This window comes from Cuculus canorus, chromosome 7, assembly GCF_017976375.1.
Source record: "Cuculus canorus isolate bCucCan1 chromosome 7, bCucCan1.pri, whole genome shotgun sequence".
Taxonomy (NCBI): Eukaryota; Metazoa; Chordata; class Aves; order Cuculiformes; family Cuculidae; genus Cuculus; species Cuculus canorus.
In genome coordinates this window covers 10,549,673-10,574,149 of record NC_071407.1, presented here as the reverse complement: position 1 = coordinate 10,574,149, position 24,477 = coordinate 10,549,673, and the positions used below count along the sequence as shown (strand labels likewise).

At 37.9% G+C, this 24,477-nt stretch overlaps 1 protein-coding gene across 2 annotated transcripts in view; it reads left to right on the top strand.

The window, feature by feature from the left end:
* PHYHIPL (phytanoyl-CoA 2-hydroxylase interacting protein like) overlaps positions 1–24,477 on the top strand; it is a 58,093-nt gene that overhangs the window by 27,383 nt on the left and 6,233 nt on the right. For both annotated transcript variants that reach the window (XM_054071212.1, XM_054071213.1), the window contains exons 2-3: positions 19,896–20,092; positions 23,616–23,790. In XM_054071212.1, the coding sequence (XP_053927187.1) occupies positions 19,896–20,092; positions 23,616–23,790 (372 nt within the window). The remainder of the gene's footprint in view (positions 1–19,895; positions 20,093–23,615; positions 23,791–24,477) is intronic.

Sequence of the window (24,477 nt, the reverse complement as noted above, 5' to 3'; positions counted from 1 at the left end):
GCATTCAAAGCTAGGAAATGGTGAAATTTTGGTCCTGTATGCGGAATCAGCACGGTGTTGAGAAGTGTATGCTAGGGGTGTTGAATAATACGTTGTGAACAAGGCGGGGAAGAAAGAGAGAGAAATATAGTTCTAATCTGGAGTCTATTCTATACTTTCTGCATAAAACCAAAAAAGAGCTACCAACTTTTCAAAGGGCTTTGTTACTCGTGTTTCTTGTTCTCTGGATGCTTGATCCTGGTACCATGGTGTTGATGTTTCAAGGGTACTGAGAGTCAACAGCTGCAGTTGACTTCAGAGAGAGCAGGACTTTGAACATACGCAGCACAGTGAGAAATGCTTTGAGAAAAGAGACCTTGAATAAGCACTGAATGTTAGTAACCATCTTTTAACTTACCTGTGCCTCAGTTTTCTGTGTGTAAAATGGAAGCAGAATTATTACCTCCCCTCACAGAGATGTTTTCATAATAAACTAATGAATATTTGTTAAGCAGACAGGCACTGTAGTAGCCTGGAAAACCCATGAGGTACATGGAAGACCCATGAGGTGCATAATTTTGTCTTCAGAGCAGAATATGAATGATGTGTAGCAAGTAAGTTCTGGGACTACACACTGAACAACAGCAAATAGCTGTTATAAGAAAAATAGTTCATTATGTACGCACTATTCATTCTGTGCTGAATGAGTCAGAATTTATGTGGAAAAAATAGTATGTAATCATGCAGTTAAAGACTATATCATACTCTGAACAAACAAAGGGGCCAATTTAAGGTTATTCAAGCATGCTTCATTCTGATGTGTTCTAATTATTGATGGCTTAAATTATACAGTCTCACTAAAGTGCCTTTAATTTTTTTTTTTTCTGTATTCATCTATTTGAAGTAAATTTTGGGATATCAAGATCAGAAATGGAATTGGTGTCTTGGCCAGTTTCAGTTGAATAAATCAATTTCACCACCTTCCAAACACTTAACACTATCAAAATCGTTTTGTCTAACAAGGTGGATAAAAGCATTATATCATACAAGCTAACATGTCATTTCTGCTGTATATAAACAACTTGCATCTGTGGCTTTCCATGTTATTTGAGCATGTCTTATATCTTCTTATTTATTTCAGAAGTTTATTATTATGCTGGATTTATTGGAGCATTCTGAGAGAGATTTCTAGAGTTTGTAACAGGAGTTTTCATGACCATATCATGTACACATTTGCCTTTCAAACAGAAGGGATTAAGTGGCATCATCCAGTCTCGGCATGTGTTCTTCAAATCCCTTTTTTTGGCATTGTGAAGCAATATCACTGGTATTTCTGAAGTATTATCCTGTAAGTCTCAGAGATGGGGAAAACTGAATTTCTGGGTAGACTCCTACAAGAAGGACAACAGAGAGATCCAAGTTTTGCAGTAATTCTTAGCGTCCTGAATTGCTGGACTTCCATAGTTGTTTGGGTTTATTTTAACTATGAGAGTTCTGAGCATAGGAATAAATATCCAGCATAATAAGAGGCACTTGTAACTGTGATATTTGATAGGACACAAAATTCAGAGGCATTTTTATTATTGGTTTTATTCCTCTCCCCAAATGCAAGTTTGGAGATCTACATTTGCTCTCTTCAAAATGCAAACTCTATCCATTTTCTAGGGTTTGAATAACAGAATGGCCAACTAAGAAATGCATTTCTTCCATAACATTTTGTCTAACTCGACTTAAAAATGGCTTTTTTTTTTTTTTTTAGCAACCAATAATGCTGCTTCAGGTAGAAGCTAAATCTAGTACATGGCTTAAAAAGCTCTCATGTGAAGAAGAGTGCTTATTATGGTTTTAGCTTTACATTCTTGCCAGAGACTAAGGTTTTCTCATGCAACGTGTTTTATCCTTAGTTTATGTCATAAGCAATGATGTCACTAAGGACTAGTGAGGCTTTACTAGAAACTGAATATTCAATATCCCTTTATCAACATAGTCATTCCCATTCTTCCTTTATATTCTTTATTTTTCAGAGTTCTTTTCCTTCCTTCTTCCTCCCTCCCCATCATCTTTTAGAACTTTGTGCCACTCAAATCTGTATAATTGATTATTAACTACTTAACAAGCAATGACCAAGTTATATATTATTAACTATGTATATCTTGCCTGGTATTTTATTTGTGCCCCTATTGATTCAATAATTCTTCACTGAAGCTTTTCTAGATCATTTACAAAGTGATGAAATGCTTGATGTGTAATTATGCCAGATTCACGTACAGAAGCACTGTTCTCTCCCAGTGCTATACACTGGTATTGCTAGGTTGAAACTCAAATGCATAATATGGGTTTTGTAGTTAATTTCTACTCATTCTTATAATTAAGGGCTTCTAAATATTCCTGTCTCATATACGTGTCCTTTCTTCTTTGTGTTTGTTTCAGATTATAGTTCCTGGACACATTCTTTTGTTTATTCTGTAGCAGAATCCATTTTACCATTTTCTGCTTATGTTTCTAAGCCATCTTATGCTTGCAGCTCCTCCTATTTTAATGTTGTCAGCGATACAGAATTTTTATCTTTCATTCCAGATCATTCAAAAAGATCCTTATTTAGCTTGGAATTAGCCACAGGCTCTGTAGTAGCCCAGTAGACACCCAGATTCCTTAGCTGTTCTGCTAAACTCATCTCTGCCAAACAACATACTGCCCTGAAGATCAGTAGTTCTTAATAAGCACGATGGCAGGAGGAATCATTTAGGGAAGTGAAATTCTACTTCCTCCAGCGTTTCAGAAGCAGGAATGCCAAGCCAACCCCTCGCTTAAAATTTCATAGATCTTCTGCAAATCTCAAAGACAAAACCTGTTTTTCTTGAGTAAGAGTTAAGCCGTTAGTATACTCTTCATCTGTTTCATGTTCCCTTTTTAAACTAGATGTAGCAAGTTTCTTCTCAGCCTGTTAATCTGATGGCTACCACCTCTGGTAAACTCTGTTCTGAGCTTGCTTCTCCGAATTCACTATTTACCTTGCAGTTACGCCTGTTTAATCTAGATCAGAGTCTGTCCTACAGACTGCTTCAGCTTTTACAGCAGCTTTCCAGCGAGGTCTCTGGTCCAGAGCCATAGCTTCTAGAATGGGTAGAATATTGGGTTTGTCGTGTAAGATGGGGGAGGAGAGATTATATCACATTCTTAAGTGGAGTTCCGTAGTGTTTCATCATGTGTTTTTTTTAATGGGTTCCAGTCAGGCATCATTGTGTTCAGTTGTCTCCAAAGGCTGGCTGAATCTTAACTTCCTGACCTTGGGTTTTCCTCTGGTACTTCTCTACCTCATTAATTTTCCTTTTTTTTTTTTTATCTCTAAAATCTAGAAAGTTCCCTCACCCATTCCTTGTAGTTTTCTCACCTTTTATTATTGCCAGCCTCTATATAGCAGGTTTGGAGGACCCAGCTTTTCTGAATAAGGTAGTTTTCAGTTCCCTTTGTGCTGCTGACATGCTGCCAGCATCTTTAACCACAATTGAGGATGTAATCTGCAAAATTACTTACAGTCTGGGTTTGGTTTTTTTAGTCCAGTTGGTAGATCTGCTGTGCTGCCAGCACGCATGGCCTTTTGTGCTTTATGTGACCTGGAAGGACATATTAAATCCTGACTGAACACAGCCCAGAATCATCCTTCCTATAGGAGACAGTCCTCTACAAACTTCTCCAATGTAAGTCCTTCCCATGGACTTCTTCACAAACTGTTCCTGTGCGAGTTCTTTGCACAGGGGGCAGTCCTCCAGAGATAGACTGCTCCAACATGGGTCCCCTGTGGAGTTACAAGTCCTGCCAGAAAACCTGCTCCAGCATGGACTGCTCTCACCACGGGACCACAGGTCCTGCCAGGAGCCTGCTCCAGCGAGGGCTTCCCACAGCCTCCTTCAGGAACACCCATCTGCTTTCGTGGGCCACGGGTGTGTGCTTGCTCCAGTTTGGACCTCCATGGGCTTCAGGGGGATAACCTGCCCCACCAAGGTCTTCACTAGGAGCTGCAGAGGAATCTCTGCTCTAGTACCCAGAGCACCTCCTCCCTCTCCTCCTCCACTGTCCTGGGTGTCTGCAGGGTTGTTTCTTGCACATATTCTCACTCCTTTCTCCGGCTGCTGTTGCTGCTGCACAGCAACTTTTTTCCCCTTCTTAAATATGTTGTGTTATCCCAGAGATGCTATCGCTGCCGCTGATTGGTTCAGCCTTGGACTGTGAAGAGTCCATCCTGGAGCTGGTGGCATTTGCTCTGTTGAACATAGAGGATGCTTCTAGAAGGTTCTCACAAACTCCCACTACCAAAACCTGGCAATGCAAACTCAGTACAGGTGCATGTAAAAAGTATGTCTGTGCTATGGGAAAGCATTAACAAATACAGTGTTTATGATGTTGGAAGTAAAGAAAGTTCTGCTCCAGGATCAATTCCTGTGGTTTCCCTACTAGGTTTTGTGATACAGTGGAGAATCCTTTATTTGACCTTGACAATGTTTCCTTTGGCGCATAAGGTCTGGTTAGAATTGGTTGTAGGGTTTGTAGCTGGCTTAATTGTCACAGTTTAGTTGAATCATTAATCAATTTTATTTTATTGTTTTTACAAAATGTTCTTGTTTTATTTATGCTTGAATGAACAAACTGTTTTGCATGGATGTTTTCAAAAACAATGATTAGCTATACTGTTTTTATATAACCTAACAGCAGTTTCTCTGAGCTACTTTAGCGTTGCTTTTTCATTCCTGCAGAATGACAAAGTATTATCAGAGTTGCACTCTTTCTTAGTTCCAAGTATGGAGTCGCATCTGGAGTTTATTTCTCCAATATCGTTAAGTCAGACACAGCTGGCAGACCTTGGAGAAGCGTAGTTTGAGGAATTCCCGTGTTAAGTTTTGTGTATCAACGCACTCTTATTAGGAGAATTCTGCAGTTTGCAGTTGTCAGAAGCATCCCATAAATTTATTCCTTGAGCTGTTCCATTGGCTTCAATAAGACTTTGCGTAAGAACAAATTTATGTTCATGATCTGGCATGCTTAGGATCTTAAAACTACTGTATTTTCCTAACTTTTGTTGTGTCTATTCTTTCTTATTTCATACAGACAAACATCTAATTTGGAGTATCTCTCTTTAACTTGCAGTTTCTCTGGATTTCATCTATCTTTAGTTTTGGGCTAGAAGTAACATTTTTTAAAGATTATTCTGGGTGTTTTTTGCAGTTCATTTCTGTGTGTACTCATACTTGAAGACATATGGACTTCAAAATCAGCAGGGCAAAAAAAACGTTAAAAGTATACAAGGATCAGTGGAATGATTCATGCTGTGTTGTTGGACCTTTTAACGCAATTTATGTAAAAGGAAATTATACATGAGTTTGTAAAAACTAAGGGATAAATTTAAGAACAGAGTGTACAGCAGATTGTATTTTAATGCTACAAAGGTGCATCTGATGACATAAAGGAAATATATACTTAAACTTTTATTAGGGGATTTATACTGGTAATTTAATATAAGTGTTTAGTAGTAAACATATGGCTTTTTTAATGTTTCTGATTAATTTCTAGCCTTTACACTTTGAATGTAATTTCAAGGCATATCTCTAATCACAGGAGTTGAAAATCCCCAAGCCTATCTGCTCACTGAATCCATGGCATCACAGAGATGTTCTGTCCCTCTTGTGTAGAACATACTGGAGTTTTAGCCAATGCTGCCTGTTGTCTGATGACGACACCACTTTACTTTTCACAAAAGGACAGATTTGATCAGTAAGACTTCGTATACAATTTATTGAGATTGTTTCACATCAGCGATTATTTAGAGATTACTTTCTCTTACTCCTCAAATGAAGGTACATAAAACTCCAGGTACATTTCTGTTTCCTCTGTCGGTGAACTGCTTTGTTACCATGCTTTAGAACCTCGGTCAGTTGAATATCTTACTTCTGTAATTCACTTTGTCACTCTGTTTAGGTAGAATGGAGTTCTGAGATCACATCTGAGTATAGCAGCAGAGTTTAATTTCAAGTTCTATGCCACATCACATAGGCAGGTGCTCCAGCATGACCTGTGTAGTACTCTGTGCTTTCTCATAATTGTACAAGTGCAAGGAAGAGAGAATCAGATCCCATATGTGAAAAATAAAATACTGATTCTCTTCCTTCTATTTTTGTATATTCTGTAATGCTCAGCTGGATTCTGTGTTGCTTCCTTGAGCAAACCACCTAGACTGTCTGGTGAGGCTGTCAGTCCTAATGCAAGTGTGCGGTGCTTGCAATGGAAGCCATGCAGTGAAACTAAATTCTTCAGTATGCCTAGTGTCCTGCTTATAGTTAGCTTGTATAGTAGTGAGTGTGAGCTGGAAAGCATTACTTGGGATGCTTTTAAATGCTGTAAAACCAAAAGACTAACAATTAATCTAAATATGAATTCCTTTTAAGTACCATACCCAAAGGGACTTTGTTGGCTTAGTGAATCTCTAGCAGGTTGTGCAGCAATGTCTCTATAGGTAATAATTAAATTTTGTCTTACCGTGATCATGATTGATGATAACTTGTTATGATCCAATGACTGTCTGATAGCCTGAATAAGACTACAGAAGACTTAGTAAGAGAAGTTGATTAAAACATCCAACTGAGCTGTGCGTTTTGAAATATAATTCTAGAACTGTTGAGGACCATGGTGTTCTAATGGATTGGAATCTGATGTTTCAGAATTGTTATACGTTTCTTTAACTTAATTATATCAAAACTTCAGTTTGACTTTTCACTAGACAATCTTCATTAGATAATCTATGCAAGAGATGTTACCAATGCCATCAGGACAGGAAAATGATGAGTTTGAGTCAAGACTTACAAACCCACATAATCTATATTGTATTCCATGTCTGAGTGAGGGGTGAATTCTAATATGGTGAAAACTCTGCTTAAAGATTTCTTTAGACTACAGTATTCATAGCTGTGTCATTTTTATATTCCAGTATCTGTGAAAAGCTTGAACTTATAGTATCCTTCCCCTTGATAGGGATTATTTATCAGGATCCTCTCTCTCTTCTGCATGCTTGCTTACCTTAACGGAACTGGCAGCAACCTAAGTTATATGTGAGCTCTCTACTCTTGTCAGAGGTTCGAAAGTTAGTAACAGTCAGCCAGTGGCAGACCCACATCCAAAGACCTTGAATGTGTTTTGTTGCCCTGGGAAACCAGCAAAAAAATGAAACGAAACAGAACAACTCCAGCTCTTGCCACAAAAGGCTCTCAAAACTCCTTGATTTGTCAGGGGCTGGGAGAGTCTGAAACCTGCATAAAAATTAAATTAAAAAAAAAAAACAGCAGAAGTTACAGAGTGGAATTTCCTAAACTATTGTGAATATGTGATGCATTTCAAATCACAGTTAAAAAGCATAAACTGGTGTACAACAGAGACAAGTCTTATTCCTTACAAGAGATCTGTGTGAAAAGCACACAGAAATTATGAGTGCACTGAAGTAAAGTGATGCTCATTCATGCTGCAGACTGCCAGGGTATCCAGCGAGGTACAAATGCCCACTCATGCTGATCACCCTACTTTCTGAAGAAAAATTCTTAGTAAAATGGCATTCCCCAGCATTAAGTTCTCTCCTGCCCTTCAAGTGATGAGTTTTGCCTTTCTCTCCAGGCTTCCCTTTGCTTGAAAGAAAAGTAGGTCTTAAAATGAAAGTCCTTGTGCAGTTGCAGTTTTCAGACAAGCTGGCAGGTCGAATTAAAGCTCATATGAATACAAGGCTGCCTCTCCTTACTAGATTTGAACTCACATGACTTAGCTTGATGTAGAGTACACATTTTGGGTTTGGTTAAGACACAGCTGCAATAAATGGCGCAAGTTGTTGCCAGCCAAATAAGAATGAGGTAAACAAGTATGAGTGTGAGGTTCATAGTAATAAACTAAAATGAAAGCGTGTGTCTCTCTCTTTTGTTTAGTGACATGTGAAAGCGCAAATAAGTAAAGGCCACTCACTTCTTTAACATACAGTTAATGCTAAAACCTCGAGAAGATTAAAGCCAATGCTTTGCCCTCAGTTGCACTGTGTTGGAGTAATCAGGCCAGTGACCCAGAGCTGTGTAACTTGGATCAGAATCTGGCCTCAAGCAACTTGTCCAGGGTCACACAGTCAGTGACTTCATCTATAAGATGTTTTCTTTCATTGTTATTCTGGGAGACATAGGCAGTTCCACAGTCTCGCAGGCAGCTGGACTTGTTTATTCCTCGGAAGAGAAAAGCCTGATGCCATAAGAAGCTCCAGATTCCTTCCAGCTCCAAAATGTGCCCTTCTAGTGATCAGCAGGGTGGGAGTCTGCTGAAAAATGTCACTCCCTGTTTTCCAGAAAGACAGTGCTGAGACAGCATGCTTCCAAAAATACACCGTAAGATGGCTCTAAGTGCAGTCTGAAGTATGGTCAGAATTTCGTAAGGACACCTGAGAATGCAGGCTTCTCTTGCTAAGTAACTAAAGTACATGTGATAAATTTAAAAATCTTTCAAAATCCGGAATTCTGTATAACTGAAGACATGCATATACACAAATTCGTGTATATATAAGTGGCTCTAAAGTTCATTTTAATTTTTAAATTACATTTAAATTAAGCTAGAAGATGGTTTAGAGCCTTTTATGTCCTTCATTACCTTCTCTCACTTTCAGCAGCTGCAAAATGCTCATTTTAATTAAATTTTGTTTTTAAAATGCATCTTGTAGTCAACACATGCTGAGGAGAGCCTCTTACCACCCATGTACTTACTGTAAGCTCCCTATGCTGAACAAAATGGGAGCATTATTTTAATTAGTAGTAAATATTGTGGTGGCTTAGTGTTTGTGGTCTACTATAATGTCTTGTTTGATTTCAAGATGGTAGAATTGTACTAGCCTAGCTGACAGTCAAAGGCATGAAACCCAGTGGTGTGCCAGTAGGAGCTGTAGTGCAAGTGTAGCTGGTTGTGCCACGCTGCAATTCTCATTCCATAGGAGGCTGCAGAGAAGCTTGTTTAGCTTCGACATGGCAAACTACGGTGAAAAATAAAACCACATCTTTAGTATAAGCACTCTAAGAGGAATTTAGTGGACACTGTGTATCGATATAAATCCTTTTGCATATATGAGTTACTCGGCAGACAGGATGAGGAGCAAGATGCCAGTGTTTGGTGGTGTTCCTGCACTCAGTCTCACCTTATCAGGCTAATTCAGTTCACTTGCTTTTGATATTCATGGGAAATAAAAGGATAGCCCACCACTTCTCAGCTGCCTGTTACAAAGATTTGGTCAGACTTTACAGCGTGGTAGGATCGATAGATGTGCGTATCTTAGAGAAGGGGAAAAGTAGGCATGATAGAATGTCAATTTAATCTTCTGGGCTAGGTGTTTTTTTAGTGTCTTACAATTTTCCCAGTCTTTAGTGAAGAAACCTGTACCTATATGATTATTCTCAACCCTGCAGTTGCATATTTTTATCTGATAATTAAATTCCTCCTTTTTCATAATTTCCCCATGTAATTTTTGACACAAGGAAAAATTAGGTTTTGCATGCACGTTTGGGTTAGCATTTTAGTGCATTAGCACTCCTCAACTTATGTGTAGTAAAAATGTGAAAAGGAAAGAGGAAAAATCGGGTAATAGGGCCCCAGCCTTGTGGAACACCAAGTACTCTATAGAAGCATCCAGTTTTCATAAAATATTTCTTTCACAAAATATCTGTAAAGAGTAAAGGAAACTCTAAAAAAGTGTAATTGTGTCTACAGAGACTTGCAAATTTTTCCATTTTTGTACTCAGTCTATCATCAGGTCTAAGCTTTTGGCTGCTTTTAGCTTGGTTTAATTTTGAATGAATAAATACCAAATACTTCCGAGACATCAGGATACACAGTAAGAACTTAATCTAGGTGAAGGAATAAGATCAGCTTTGCCATATTAGCCACTGCACAAAGTTTTGTTTATCAGGTTTTCAGTCAGGTTTTGTCTTATGCTTTGGGTTTGTGAAACTTGTGAGTGCCTCCACAGTTCACTTTCATCCATAGGTGTGAACTGTTAGATATTTGCAGTTAAGTTTTCAGAAGCCCTTGAGTAACCCAGCTTAAATCCAGTCGATTTCACTAAGACTTTTCTGAATCAGTATTTCTGAAGAGGTTACCAAATCTTACTTAAATTTTTATTTCAAGTAAGGATGGGTCAAACATCAAAGGACACATTTGCACTGAATTGGAACAATTGGCTGATAACGGAGGAGAACTCAGTGATATATCTGAATTTTCTTTATGGTAATAACAAAAGAGGAAACAATTATTTTGAGTAATTAGTTCAATGATGCAATTGAGCACATTATTCATTTTTAATTAAAATTAATTAAATGGCTGTTATTGAATAATTTAGCTATAACTGCAGTTAGCAAGATATAAATTCATCTACATTCAAGCTTAAACGGTCCTGAGATGCTTCATCCTGTTAATGCTTTCAGGAAAAAATATTGTGGTGATGAGAGAAAAGCTCTGAAGTATTTGACATAGAAATTCAGAGAAATTATTCTTGAAAAGTTTATCCCTTTTTAATGTATCAGTCAAGAGGATGTTTCTGAGTCGGTGATGTAGATTTCTTTGCTGTGGGAGTTCAGAAATTGGCTGCAGTGTAATACTTCCTTTATCTCCCCCATGTTCTTTTTATTGTTTCTCTCTAGTGGGAATCTTGCAAATATCACAGGTTGCTGTTGCATCATGAGAATCACGAGAATTGACTCATGTCATTTAGGAAATAATTACAAAAGGTAACTTCAGCTAGCTCTTAATTTCTTTCTGAATTAGACTCTGTTAGAGCAAAGTTAAATGTGAGAGCTAAATATAGGTACTCAGATTATCCAATTTAGGAAACTGGCTTTCTTCATTGAATGGAAAGTGAGCCTGTGGAGAATAACCTCCCAAGGCTGATGTTGGTCTCTTCTTCTTTCTTAGCATTATAAGAATATTAGTGGTTTCCACAGTACATCATACAAGCATTGCACGTGGCTGTTGTCTCATGTATAAAATCTTTTGGACATTAGCCTTCGCTTTTGAATTAGAGGATGCATCTTTTGTATGAAATTTATTCCAGGTGTTAATTCCACAGACATCTGTGGTCTTGTGGCAGGAGTGGATGTTGTTCCTGCTTTTTCCTTGTTACTGTATCTACTGTCATTTTTAATAAGCAAATAAATATTTGGGGTTTATTATCTCTAACTTTGAAGGAGTGAATATGGCCCAGCAAATCCACTCTTGAGAATTTTGTATCTAAGCCAAAATATGTATTCTGCAGAATTTTTATAGTAGAGCTCTTTGATTTCTGCTTTCTAATTACTCTGTACGGATGCATTTGATTTCCTATTTAACCTAATGTTGCATTTGGTGTCTACTTAAAGAATGCTTGGGCTGTAAACCAAAGCCCTACAGTTCTGATGGCATAATCATACTCTAAAATATAGCAGTGTAACTCTTTATTTGCTACTATTAGCTGTCAGGTTTGCCACACTTGCATTGTGAATTCCCACTGGCGTTAGTGGAAAACATACACATTTGAAGAAACTAAGCCTCTGAAGTCCACCTCAGCACAACATCCCAAAGTATGTGAGAGTCAAATGCTTGAGCTAAAGGCAAATCAGCATCTCAGTTGAGTTAGTATTCCGGTGAATAGCAAGCCTTGAATGCTTTTCTTTCATTAAATGCTATCCTTCAGTGGCTGTACTACAGCTCCTGTCAGGTAGCAACCAAATCTCGGGGCCGTCTTGGTGAAACAAGAGGCTGTTTGCAGAACAAGGTTGCAGTCCTGGCAGCAGGCGCTGAGAAATGAGGCTTGGGAGAGAGCAGGGCGCTGCGCGGCGGGAACTAAGAGCCTGTACGTTTGTTGCTGTCAGTGGCAGGATTGAGATATTGGTCTGCTCCTGATTTGAATCATGGGACCACTTGTAGATTACATTTGTTCTCCAAGTAAGTTGAAGAAAGAAGTGAGTCCTTTATAAGAATCTGAGAGAAATTCTTTAACAGAGAAACTAGGCAGTCTGAGGTTGCCTGGTGCGTTGTGCGGGCAGAGTTTTGGGGTACCCTCTCTGCTGAAGAAGCTGACTGTACTAAAGGCAGCTAATTGTGCTCACAGAGTCTAGTTTTGTTCTCGTTGTTTTGCAGTGTGGAATATTCCTGCTGAAATCAGCCATGTAGATTAGTAGGAAACAACTCAATTAAGCCATACATGCATAATACATATGTATGTATTGTATAATACGTATGTATGTATAGGTATATAATATGTATATACATAATATGTATATGATGTGTATGTGTATAATATGCATAACATGTATGTTTATTCGTTTTCAAAACTATTTTGAAATTTTGGACAGACCTCACGTTATCTTACTAGAAAATGCACAACTGTTGTATCATATGTTGGGAGGAAGTGAAGAGAAGGTTAAGAGGGGTTTATACCGCTAACAGGATTTATAGAGCCAGACATTCTCTCATTATCTAATGTAGGAGTTGGTTTTACTGGGATACTTGTTTACAAAATATTCTGAAATATCCTTATATAAATATAAAAGTCCGTATTGGGAGTTAGTTTACCAGGATTCCAGGGGAGAGGAGAGAGAGGCATTTAAGAGTCGGAAACTATTCACTATTTTTTTTATACGTGAAAAGCAGCATGAATAAACCATAAATGTGCCATATGTGGTTATGGGTAGCGAGTTGAACCTTAAAATAGAATAGTCATCGTGGGTAATTCCACACGTGGCCTGACCAATAACAGTCCTGATTTGATAATTTTATAAAATGTTGTATTTGTATTCCCTCTGTGTGATTTCATTGCCTATCTTGCACAAGGTGTTGCAGTGAATACTGAAATTCGTTATATTCAGGTTAGTTATTTTCTTGGTAGGGACATATTGTCCTGGTCCTGTAAAACAATGTTATATAGATAGTAGTTGGACAAGGACCCATTCATTCCAGAGCTCAGGAGAAATACATGATTGTAGTTTTGCTTAATTAAATTTAAAGTATGCAGCTAATATATAATTTCCTGGTACTTACACGTCACTTTTGATGGTTATAAAGAAAGAAGAATTCTTCCTCCTATTATATTTTTTAGTAAATAAAATAACTCCACAGTAAGTTGGAGAATTCAACCTGAATTATAGCATTCAAATATTGTCAATCTATATCAGTTTTCTAGAATTACGAAATTAATATTTTGGCTTTATGGAGCTGAAAAATAATTAACTGAATTATCAAGACAGGGAAAGATAGAAATTTTTGCATTTCAGAAGATGTAAAGATGCTTCTATCCATTTTGTGGGCGTTTCAAAATGGTTTGGTTTCAGTTGTTAGTATCAGTGTCTAGTAAGAGGGTTTCTTATGTTTTTGTACCTAGGTACTCTTTATGAAGTTGATCCCCTCTCATCAAACATTTTTACTTCAAAAGTTCACAGATAATGTCTTTCATTGTATTGAAAATCTTAACTTGAGAAAAACATCTTCTGTTTTCCCCAATGGATATACCTTAAGATCTGAAAAACATGACATTTTAAAAGAATATATTCTGAATTATAGGATTTTGTTTGGCTTTTGATGTATTTATTACATGTACTGTTGGTATCTCTGTGGTCCTCCTAAGATATGTTTTATGTCATCTCATTTTCCGTCATCTTCCCACACTCTCCCCTCAGGAAGCCATTTTTCATCACATAAATGTCAATAGAACTCATTTTTGGAGAGTGTCTTAAACTGTTGTCTTCTTTGTTGCTGCTAGAGGTAAAATCAGAGGACTGGCAGTCTTCAGGCAGGATTTGAGAAGGACCTGGTTTTTACTTCACTATTCTACCAACTTTTGAGCCTTAAATAAGTGCCTTGTCTTTAAGTAGTGACATTGCCAAATTTTCAATTAAATTCTTTGGGAATTATTAGATTCCACGACTTTTAACACTACATTTATATGAAATCTCTAAATATTCACTTGTCTTCCGGAAAATTAAACTGAGGTTTTAAATAGCTGCTTTTGCATATCATCGTGAACTAAAAATTTAAGGAACTTCTGCTCTCAAGTCCCTCAGCTGAGAAAGTGGTAGCTGCATTAGTGAGCTCTTAGGATGTTTCAGTGCAGCTTACAGCTGGAAAAGTCAAGGTTGTAACTGGAAATAGCCATCACGAGCAGGGATTCTACTACTCTTGTTGTGTTTTAAATCTAGACCGTGTTAAATGCAAGGAGTTTAATTCGCAGATAAAGAACCTTCTTAACAGCAACCGTTTCAGCTGCAAGGAAAAGCATGTGATTTATGAAGTACAAATTGACAGCCCCAAAAACCTTACTGTTTTTTACAAGTCCTTTGGGAACATGTTTTCTAAGATCCATGGCAATGCTGTTGGCAGCTGAAGAGAGGCATAATAGTGAGTTTTGAATATGTGCTCCAAAAGCATCAGAAGTCCATGTTTCCCACAATATGATTCTACAGACACTGAAGATTTATCCCTGAGTGCAAAGAAACTTAGATGATTTGTCTTTGTCTCTACCACTGGAGATTTTCCAGCGTGGTGCCAAAAGAGGCAAATCTATTTATACATGTTGAGGGGGCTTCGTAATGAGTTTGAATGAAAATGTAAGTTACACTTCATTAAGCTGATGTGATTTGCATCTTGAGGGACAGAAGGACAAAGCCTTAGCAGGAAACACAGTCGACAAGGGACTTTGAAGCAATGCTAGGAAAAGCCATTTTATTGCTTTTTTCTCTTTTCTGTTGGTTGTTCTCTTGGCATGCTTGGGCTCTGTGATACCAAAAGCATTTACATCACTTCAGAGACGTATAAATTTCCAGCATGACTTGGGACAGCACTGAATTTGGTTGAGTGATGGTTAAAACACCACCTTTATTCCAAATTCTGTTTAGATATTTACATTTTTTCCACATATAAAATGAATAAATATTTTTTGCCTGGATATTGGACCAATATCTGAATTGGTTGAATCTAAACCCCATGGAGGGGAAATAGTAATCTGAACAGCATTCTTCTACTACTTCAGTGGTCATTCTCCATAGTATCCAAGTCTAAATTGCAGAATGATAGTAATATTTTACAGCTATGTTTTGTCATCCATGATTGCTGAAGGGATACTTACTTAGCTCCAGCAGAGAAAAGGATTTCACCCAGCCCTGCCCTCTTTTAATTTCTCCAGATTTAATGGACATCATTGCAGTTGAATGAATATTTCATGAGTTTACTTGACACTGAATACAAGCAATCGTACTCATTATGGCTGTAATATTTGTAGGGTTTTCCCTGCTGATGGATGGATATTATGTCATTGTATTTAGCCATTTGCAAGTTCTGTTTGTGTGAATTTATTTCTTGACTGCTGCATAATTTTTCACGGTTGCATAGTGCAGTGAGTTACATAGTTAATGCGGTGAAAGGTGGCATATTAGTGTTATGGATGGAGTTATGGGAAAGAGGGTGTGATTTGGTTGCTGAATACAAATAGCGTGACTTCTGAATACTTAAGAGTTCTGCTGCAGCATGTCTGGTACACAGCCTTTGAGCATGAACCTGTCTTTTTAATGTTTCCAAATGATGAATTACATTCAAACTGTGAAATACAGATGTATGTATAGGGATTCAATAGCTCCATTATTTTTTTTCCATTGTTCATGCTTAATAGCAGGAATGTATTTCCCAAGATAATATCAGAGTCAAAGCATCTATAAGCAAGGTCATAGGAGCCCAAAAATGTATTATTTTATTGGTCTAGTTTAATAAAAAACCTCAGTTCTGTGAGCTGTAATTGTATGTAGAGAGTGGACTACAAATTAGCCTTCTCAGGATATCTTTCTTGAATAACATAAAATGGTTTGTGAAATAAAAAAATCCTTAAGCACATACTCCCTTGCCCTGCTTGTGATGATGTGCATTTGCAGAACTAAGAAAAAGAACGATAAAGTACTATAAAATTATAAAAAATCTGTGATTGTGAATGCTCGGTAACTCCTAGTCGGAGGTTATGTTAAGGTTCTTCACCATCATCCTTCCACTGTCGCAGATATAATGGTTCAGCTTGTTTTGAGTGACGAAGCATATTAAAACAAAAAACAACCCAGCCTTTTCCAAATCTTTTCAGTTTGGGCTTATCAGTTTCCAAGTGTTATCATTTGTCTCCAGTAGCTACAGATGAAAGCCACAAATGTTCAATGGGAATTTTCTGCCCTTTTTTCCCCATTCAGAAATAATTTATGTAAGTCGGAGATATAATGAGGATACTAAATTAAGTGTGTCTATGTATATAAATAAAATCGGTTTGTTTCCCATTTGCCAGCATTTTGGCTCAGCTGCAGCAGTGAGTATCATAACCGCTTTAAAATTGATTAGACAATTTAACTTGAAATTTAGCTCTGGATATGGCAGAGAGAGATAAGCCTGTGAATAGGAGCATGAAACATTAATCTTGCAGTTCTCCAGCTGATCTCAGTAGAGCTGGCGTGTTGTATTTATTCTTTAGCTTTGAAGAAATTTCAAGTCTTATGTTTCCAGTGTGACCAATGCGCACTTGAGTGGTCTTTGACTTCTTGTTATACAGGTCAAGAATCACTGGGCCAATTTGCTTGTTTGAAACGTGAACTGTTTTTTTTGTTAAAACAGAGATGTTTCTGTAGCATACAGGGATGACAAGCCTAGCGGTTTTGGCAGAGGAGATGAGGTTTGTTTGACTAGTAACACTGCCATATATTTCTGCCCCAAAGAGACCTGAAAGCAGTGTTTCTGTCCAGCCCTGCAGTGGCTTCCAATGTTAAAGCAACAGGCACGTGCAAAATGAAGTAGCCATTTTAATTGGAAGCTGATCTATTTTAATTTGATATGAAGCTGTTCAAAGCAACATTTCCTATGCTAATTTAATTTTTAGGTTTTGTCTGTATTGTGATGGTTCATCAAACAAAGATCAGTTCAGCTTCAGTGAAGTGGCAAAGTGACAGTTAGGAACGTAGTCAGTTCTAAGGCCTTCTCCACCTATTTTCACATCCATAATGGTAGTAAATTGCTTTCAGCTGAAGTTTTGGAATGCTGTATGGCAACAGAGATGGTCTAATACTTATATGTTTGGTTCCTATCATCAGTCAAATCTAAGAGAGCAAGAGCAGGCTTCTCATGCTCTGTCCTTTCTTTTCACTTGTTCTCATGCAACAGTGCACCGATTGCTGTTCAAACCTCACCATTTACCAATACTCACTGAATAATCATCCTCCACATTTGTATCATTATCAGGTTTCTATTACTACCTGTCAACTCACTGGTTTTTGACATTCAGGGCTACAAAAATGTGTCAAAATATAAGCATGTATTACAAATATCACAGATACTTCATATTCTAAATAGAAGGGAAACTGGAGTATTGCTTACTGGTGATGATTTTATGGTATATTACTTTTGTATTTCATACTGTGTTTCTATTCTGTTTATATTTCAAAATCTGTAAAATAATTTTTTTCCACTTTCAGAGAGGTATAAAGATTTCAGAGAAGTGTTTATTTTGGATGTTGTTCCATTACAAAAAAAAAGGGATAGCTTTACACTTGGTAATGCAAGTGTTTTCTTCTTCTGACATATTAAAAACATTGCTAAAAATTACCTGGAGATTTTCTACTAGACATTTACTTAAACTGTTTGTTCACTACTTAAACAAAGAAGTAAAAGGATCAGGAGCACAAACATCTAAAGTTGTATGTCAGTAACTGTGCAGAAAAAAATGCCCATTTGCAGAAGCTCTTCTGCTCTTTGGCTGTCATCAGTCTGCTCCAAAATCTTTTTTCATCTCTGTTATTTTTTGTCAGTGGTCATTACTCCTTTGCGGGTGTCTCCTCAAGCTTTAAACTACTTTGGCTCTTTGTAAGATGGAAGGGCTCATAGTGATAGAGCGTAGAAGTTTATTTTTGAAGTAAAGAAGTTGCACATTAATGTATTGTGCATTTATATGGCTTAGATTTCTTGACTGCATGTCTGTTCAGGTCTTTATTCAGTTATTCAGTGTGCTGGGGTCCACGTGCATCCAGCTCTCCAGGAGGGTTGAGAACCTGAGTAGCATCACTTCATCGTGTGCTTAAATACAGAGCCTCGCTCCTGGAAGGCTGATCATATGTAGCCTTTCCAGTGTACCTGGTAGAGCTTTCAGTCATTTTTCAAATACAAAATGCTTTCGACAGAAAGCAATGCCATTTTCTCCCTGCTGATTTTCTGAAATCTCATGTTGGGAAAAGCACTTCCATGTATTTCACATGAACAGAAAGCTTTCGGTAATGACTGCTATTTGTGAGTCTGTTACAGGCAGTGCAGTTGTTGAAAATGTCATCGTGGATGGCACATAAAGCATAGGATTTTGAGCAAGACCATGTACCATCTGCCTCTGGTTTTGGTTGAAAAGGAAAAAAAAGAGCAATAGGATGTTTAAAGAATAGACAACCTGTTGGATGTAAATGCATAAAATGGATTAAAAAAATATAAAAGTGTTATTCATTCTTGAAGTCATCAGTAAAATTACTTTATTGAGAAGACTAGCTGGAAATCTGCTTTGCAGACTCAGGGACCAAATTTCACATATCCATGAGGAGAATTTTGAACAGTTAAGCCAACCTTAACACTCCTGCTTTGAGGTGATGGTATAGTTCTTTGACAATGTATGTTGTTAGGTTGAAATGTCCCTAATGTTTTCCAAACCAAATTATTATTATTATTATTTCAGACTAGACTGACCTTCTGTGTCCATTTTTATCTATTGTGATGGAAGTATGTAAATACTATCCTTTTCTATAATCAGATGTGACTAAAAATAATTCTAAAAATGTGTTCCCTCACATCTCTGCATGGGCTTCCAGTCTTCCTCGTCTGGACAGAATTTGGGAGCTTTCCTCTCTTTCTTATGCAGATATTATCCTTGATTTTTCTCCATTGTTCTTTCTATTCCTATCTCTTATTTTTTTATACTCTGTTTCTTTACTCCTCTTACATCATCATCTCTGTTTTATCCTTGCTCACCATTTTTCATTCATGTTTCTTGTTTCTCTGCATTTTTTTACTGGTTTTTTTTTCACTTTTGACTTGTGTCTTATGTAGTGCAAGATCACTTGATGTTTCTGAGCTTTCAATGTTCGCAGAATGCTCTACCACAGGGTTGCCTTGGGAACTGTGAAAAGACCTCATCTTAGAACCAGTGATGCTTTTTGGGGTCAATGATGGTTTGTTTATCCACCATATACACTTAGAGAAATTAGAAAAAATTTCCCAAGAAAATTGCAAGGTCTCAACTGGACAAACAGAACAGAGAGAAAAAGGACCAAAAAATGCAATTGATGTGTATGTCCCTCTGAATGTGGCTTCACAAAGTGATCACTGTTAATTGTTTCATGGTTGAAGAGACAGTATCTTTTGTATGTGTATGTACATACAAACCATCTATAAACCTGGAAGACACTGCTTTTACTTTGTGCCTGAAAAATAGTTTTAGGTTGAATATGATTTCTGTTTGTATTTATTTCACTGACAGGTATGGTTAGGACTGTTATGTTAACTGTGGACGTTGCTGCTGGCAACTTAACTAACACTGTAGCACCATGTGTTCAGATGTTCCTTATTCTCAAACTGCAGCTGCATGCAGTTGCGATAGTAGCCTCTGCAGCCTGCTTACATGTTGTTGGTGCTTATTCACATGAAGAATTTTATCCCCTCCCAATATTTCCCATCACTGAAGTTGAAACTTGCATAATTGTACCTCATAGTTGCTTCTGAGTATCATCTATGAGGCTTTGTGAAAGGCTGTTTAGAGATGTGGTTGTGTTGGAGCACAGAAAACAGGTATTGAATACGCCTTTAACTGGATGAATCATGCTTATTTTATTTTTATGCAGGGAATAAATCACAAGATAGTGGGATTGCAGAGATGGAGGAACTCCCAGTCCCCCACAACATCAAAATAAGCAACATCACATGTGATTCCTTCAAGATTTCTTGGGACATGAATTCTAAATCCAAGGACCGCATTACTCATTACTTTATCGATCTCAACAAGAAAGAAAACAAGAATTCCAACAAATTTAAACACAAGGTAATTTTCATTTAGAACTTGAAGTGGAAGTACTTGTTTTTGAATAGATGAATCTTAGTGTTTTATTAGCCTTTCAAAGCCAGACCATGAGAAACAGATATCAGATATCCAGCAAAGATGGGTTTTGATTAATCTGATTGACAATTTATTTTACTCAGATATCTTCTCCGTCTCTAGCTTATGTGCGTGTACACACAAATGCATTTGTTTAACAGAGAACTGAACATTGCTTTTTCTATTTCATGTGAAGCTAAAACAGTTTTGGAACCTGTACAATTTATTGCAAGACAGCCATTTTTATTCCTGACTAGTTCTTGATCATTATTTAAACAATTTGTGTATTCTGTGCCTGTCCTTTTTGAGCAACAGACTTACAAAAGCAACACATGTAATTTCAACAGAGAGTCACAAATTCTAATGTTCTTCTAGGAAGGCTTCCAGCAATTTTAATTTGCAGCATTCTGTACTGTGACCTGAATATTCAGCTGGCCTCTTTCCTCAAGCCACTAATGCAGAGACATATTGAATGCATTGCAGAGTCTGTAGTTATCAAATCCAGCAAAATTTGCTTTAACCTTGGAATAGTTGAAATAATGAGATGTCTAGAGAAATATGGAATAAGATGGAAGACAAAATGACACAATCATCTTCAAATGTAAAAACGATGTTGGCAATACCTCTAAGAGATAAGCTTTGCCAAGGCAAAAAAAAGCATCCAGGCAAATATGAAAGGTCTAATTTTACCAGAACCTAAATTGCTTTTGGTTTGTAAACCATATAAACCAGTAGGATAACCAGGAAATTTTTCCACCGATTTCTCTGAGTCTTTTTATTGTGAGGGTATTTTTCCTGTGACTGCTGTTAATAGCATGGCTCTGTTTGCTCACTTGTAGATAGTTAATGTTAAATCTCAGTTTTCTCACACGTCTGTGAGCAAGTGACTGGGTATATGGCCTTAACCTGATAGATAAACGCTGTGCTTTAGGAAAGGGGACCGTTTGTTTCCTTGTGTTCCCAGGAAAGCATACAGGAAAGATTCATCCTTTTTATACTTTTTCTCTTGGCAAATATATAAATTGTATTGAGCATATTTAGGGATCATATAGTTGTAGTATTTATGACTGTTGCCATCATATTTGTGAAGGAGGAGACTTGTACTGGTAGTATGGAAAGAGTAGAATTCTAATAAGACTTTGTCTTTTTCTTAAAATAATTTGCATACAGATATAGAGGCATGATTATTTCCATGTAATAGGGTAAGAGTCAGATATTTAGCAAATCTAGGACTAGAAAATGGGTGTGCTGAGCTCCCACGGTGTGTCCTACAAGCAGACCTGGCAAAGGGAAGGATAAGATTAAATGGGAAAAAGCTGAAAATTGAAAGCTGTTTCTTTGGCAAAGAAAAGCCACTGCAAAGTAGGCAGCTCTTCGCAAAACAGAGAAAGGTACTGTGGCTCATATACCTTGCTGCTTAGCCAGTCAGTGCTTCCAGGTTGTTCTTGGAAATTATTGCTGTCTGGTGGGTGCTGGTGGTGGCGCAGCCATCTGCTACTCTGGAATCCTGGATGCAAGATAACCTCCATTGCAGTGCTTTGGGGGCTCAGCCAGGAATGAGAGCTGAGATGAAAAGAAGAAGTGCAGAATCCCCAGAGAAATTCTGTGAACATTTGAACATTTTTTTCCTGACATCAGTATAGAAACCTTAGGAAAAAAATAATTAAAAAAAGGGCAAGAAAAAGTGTTTGCTAAGAAAAAGAACAGATAAGAGTTAGGAAAAGCATCATATCTGCCCCTCCTCCCCAGCTGTGCAAGAGATAGAACTCTGTTTACTGTGGGTTTATGTAGTCTGCCCTTTCTTTGGTACAGTTAAGAGAGTTTCTGGATACGCAGCTGGCGGGTAAGGGTTGATGCATGGGGGCAATGAGGCTTTTAATGTTACATGAGAACTGACAGAATTAATGGGGGCAAAACCCACCAGTGGATTGTAGGCAGAGAGGCCTGACCCAGGCGGAGGCAGTTTTTACCATTGCCAAAGGAAAGATGACAGGAAGACTAATGATTGTAACTGCAGCAGCTGCTGATTGCTTGAGCATTAGCAGATTCGATCCAGTGGGATGCCTTCGCAGTATAGTTCCAGGCTGGCAGCTTTAAATGCCATTTGAGGTTTCTTTCCTTTTCCTTTGTAATTTTTCTTTATCTGCTATATATTATTTATTTCAGAGTGCACAATGGAGTCTTTTATAGAGAAAATTGTGTCCCAGCTTCTTTTGATTTCAATGAAAATTAAGAAAAATCATGACAAAAAAAATCTTACCCTTGATCAATCACATTTCAGTTATTGTAATAACATAAGCTGCTAATTTTACAGTTTCTTAATGCAGAAACCAAAGAATATTTTTTTTGTGACAGAAAAACAATAGAAGAAAGGTATTTTTCCACAATGGAAGACAAAAAAAAAAAATCTTTCGTGTCTTTTCTTACAGATGATGAACAGAAAATGTCTCTTTCCTATTTCTTTTTTCCTTAAGGGACTACTGTGCTAGTATTTATGGGTGGATGTCTGTGGACTAGTATTTACATGTGGACAGCTATGGATGTTATCTAAAATGGCCACTTTTCACATGACAGACATCTTACTATTCTATCATTACTGATAAATATTCAAGAGTCTATCCCTCTATCCTATCCCCTTGTGTATACCATGCAGAGAATTATTCAACTCCTCTATGAGTCCTTTCACCCAGAGTTCTAGCATAAGCTGTCTAGTTCTTCATTGTTTTCTTCCCCATGGTAGTCTCTGCTGTAGAAATTAGGTATTTCAACACCACCAAGCAGCTATTCTTTGTTGCACTGTGGTGCAATATGTGTGAAGAACAAAACAGAGTACCTGAAAAGGTGGCAGGACGGTAAGCAAGAGGTGCGATGTAAGCACAAACCATCTAGCTTTGTTTGGCTTGTTCTGATCCTTCCTGTACATAAGGGTAATTTGATACATGTAAAACACATGAAATTACTCTGCAATGCATTTAGTTTTCTCTGTTGAAGCCTGGTTTGGAAGATAGCAACAGCAATGTAGGTGGACTGGTTGATGGCAGGAGGAGTTTTGTTTGGTTATACTGACTGAAAGAAAACAATGTCAAGGAGAGCACAAGAAGCTCTCAACTTAAGATACCCTTGTGTTCCGTTGCATGTATTCCTCTGTTTGCATACTTAAGCACAGATTGCCCTAGTCTGAATTACATATTTGGGCTATATATAATGGTATCAGTCTGTAGTCACGTGGAGCCAATAATAAACTCATATGTGCAAGTTACCACCATAGCTTTTAGAGCAGACATTACACCGTTGGTCTTGGCTACTCTTTTAAATTTGCTGACCCAACGGACTATGAAAAGTAACTGAACTTTACACAGAAGAGCCTGGGGTTGGGGATTACATTGCAAAAACAACTAAGGAAGTTGTGGAGGATTGGTTTGGTTGCACTGCTGACTTGTGTATTGTTTTATCTTTTTGTTTCCGGCAGGATGTACCTACTAAATTGGTGGCCAAAGCTGTTCCTTTGCCTATGACAGTCCGTGGCCACTGGTTCTTGAGTCCAAGAACAGAATACACAGTAGCAGTGCAGACAGCATCAAAGCAAGTTGATGGTGATTATGTTGTTTCTGAATGGAGTGAAATCATTGAATTTTGCACAGCAGGTAATATTGCTGAGGAAACACACACTGTAGGATGTATATATTTAATGCTGTTTTGCTGTGTGAAATGGTTAGCCATCTACAATGCTAGTAGAGTTATAATAGTCACACCTGGAACTCTAACCTTAGGCTTTGTGTCTGCTTAGGTTTGCTGTGTTAATGAGAGGTGAGAGGCTGCTGGAGTGTCCCTTTGTTCCACAGTAGCTGCCCCGAAGTACTGTGTCTGGCTCCGTTGCTTGTCCCAGGCTGGGAAAGGAGACTGGTGAACCGAAGGGGAGCAGGGCCACTTGTGTGCCTTCTGCTGGCTACTAGCACCTCTGGAAAAAAGACAGAGTGGCAGCCCCCTAACAGACAGCTTGCTTAAGACATTCTGCTGCTCGCCCTTCTCTGCTTGCTGCAAAGTCTGAGCATCACCAACACTCTGTCTCAAGGATCAGTTTAGCCTGTCATTGATTTATGAGTCTCTTCCTTTGCATGTTCATCACCTAGCGCCAATGCGCTCGACTGTGTGAAAGCCGAGAGCTGAGGCGAGCTCTCTGTGAATCCCATGTTGGTTGAGATGCCTTTTAGGCTTTTGCAGTTATGTGAATTGTTATTGGCTCACAACTGGGTGCATTGTAGCAGTGTATCAAATTCCCTAAGTGAGAGAAAGCAGTTTCAGCTGCTCTGTGGTCCCTGATACAAGGAAAC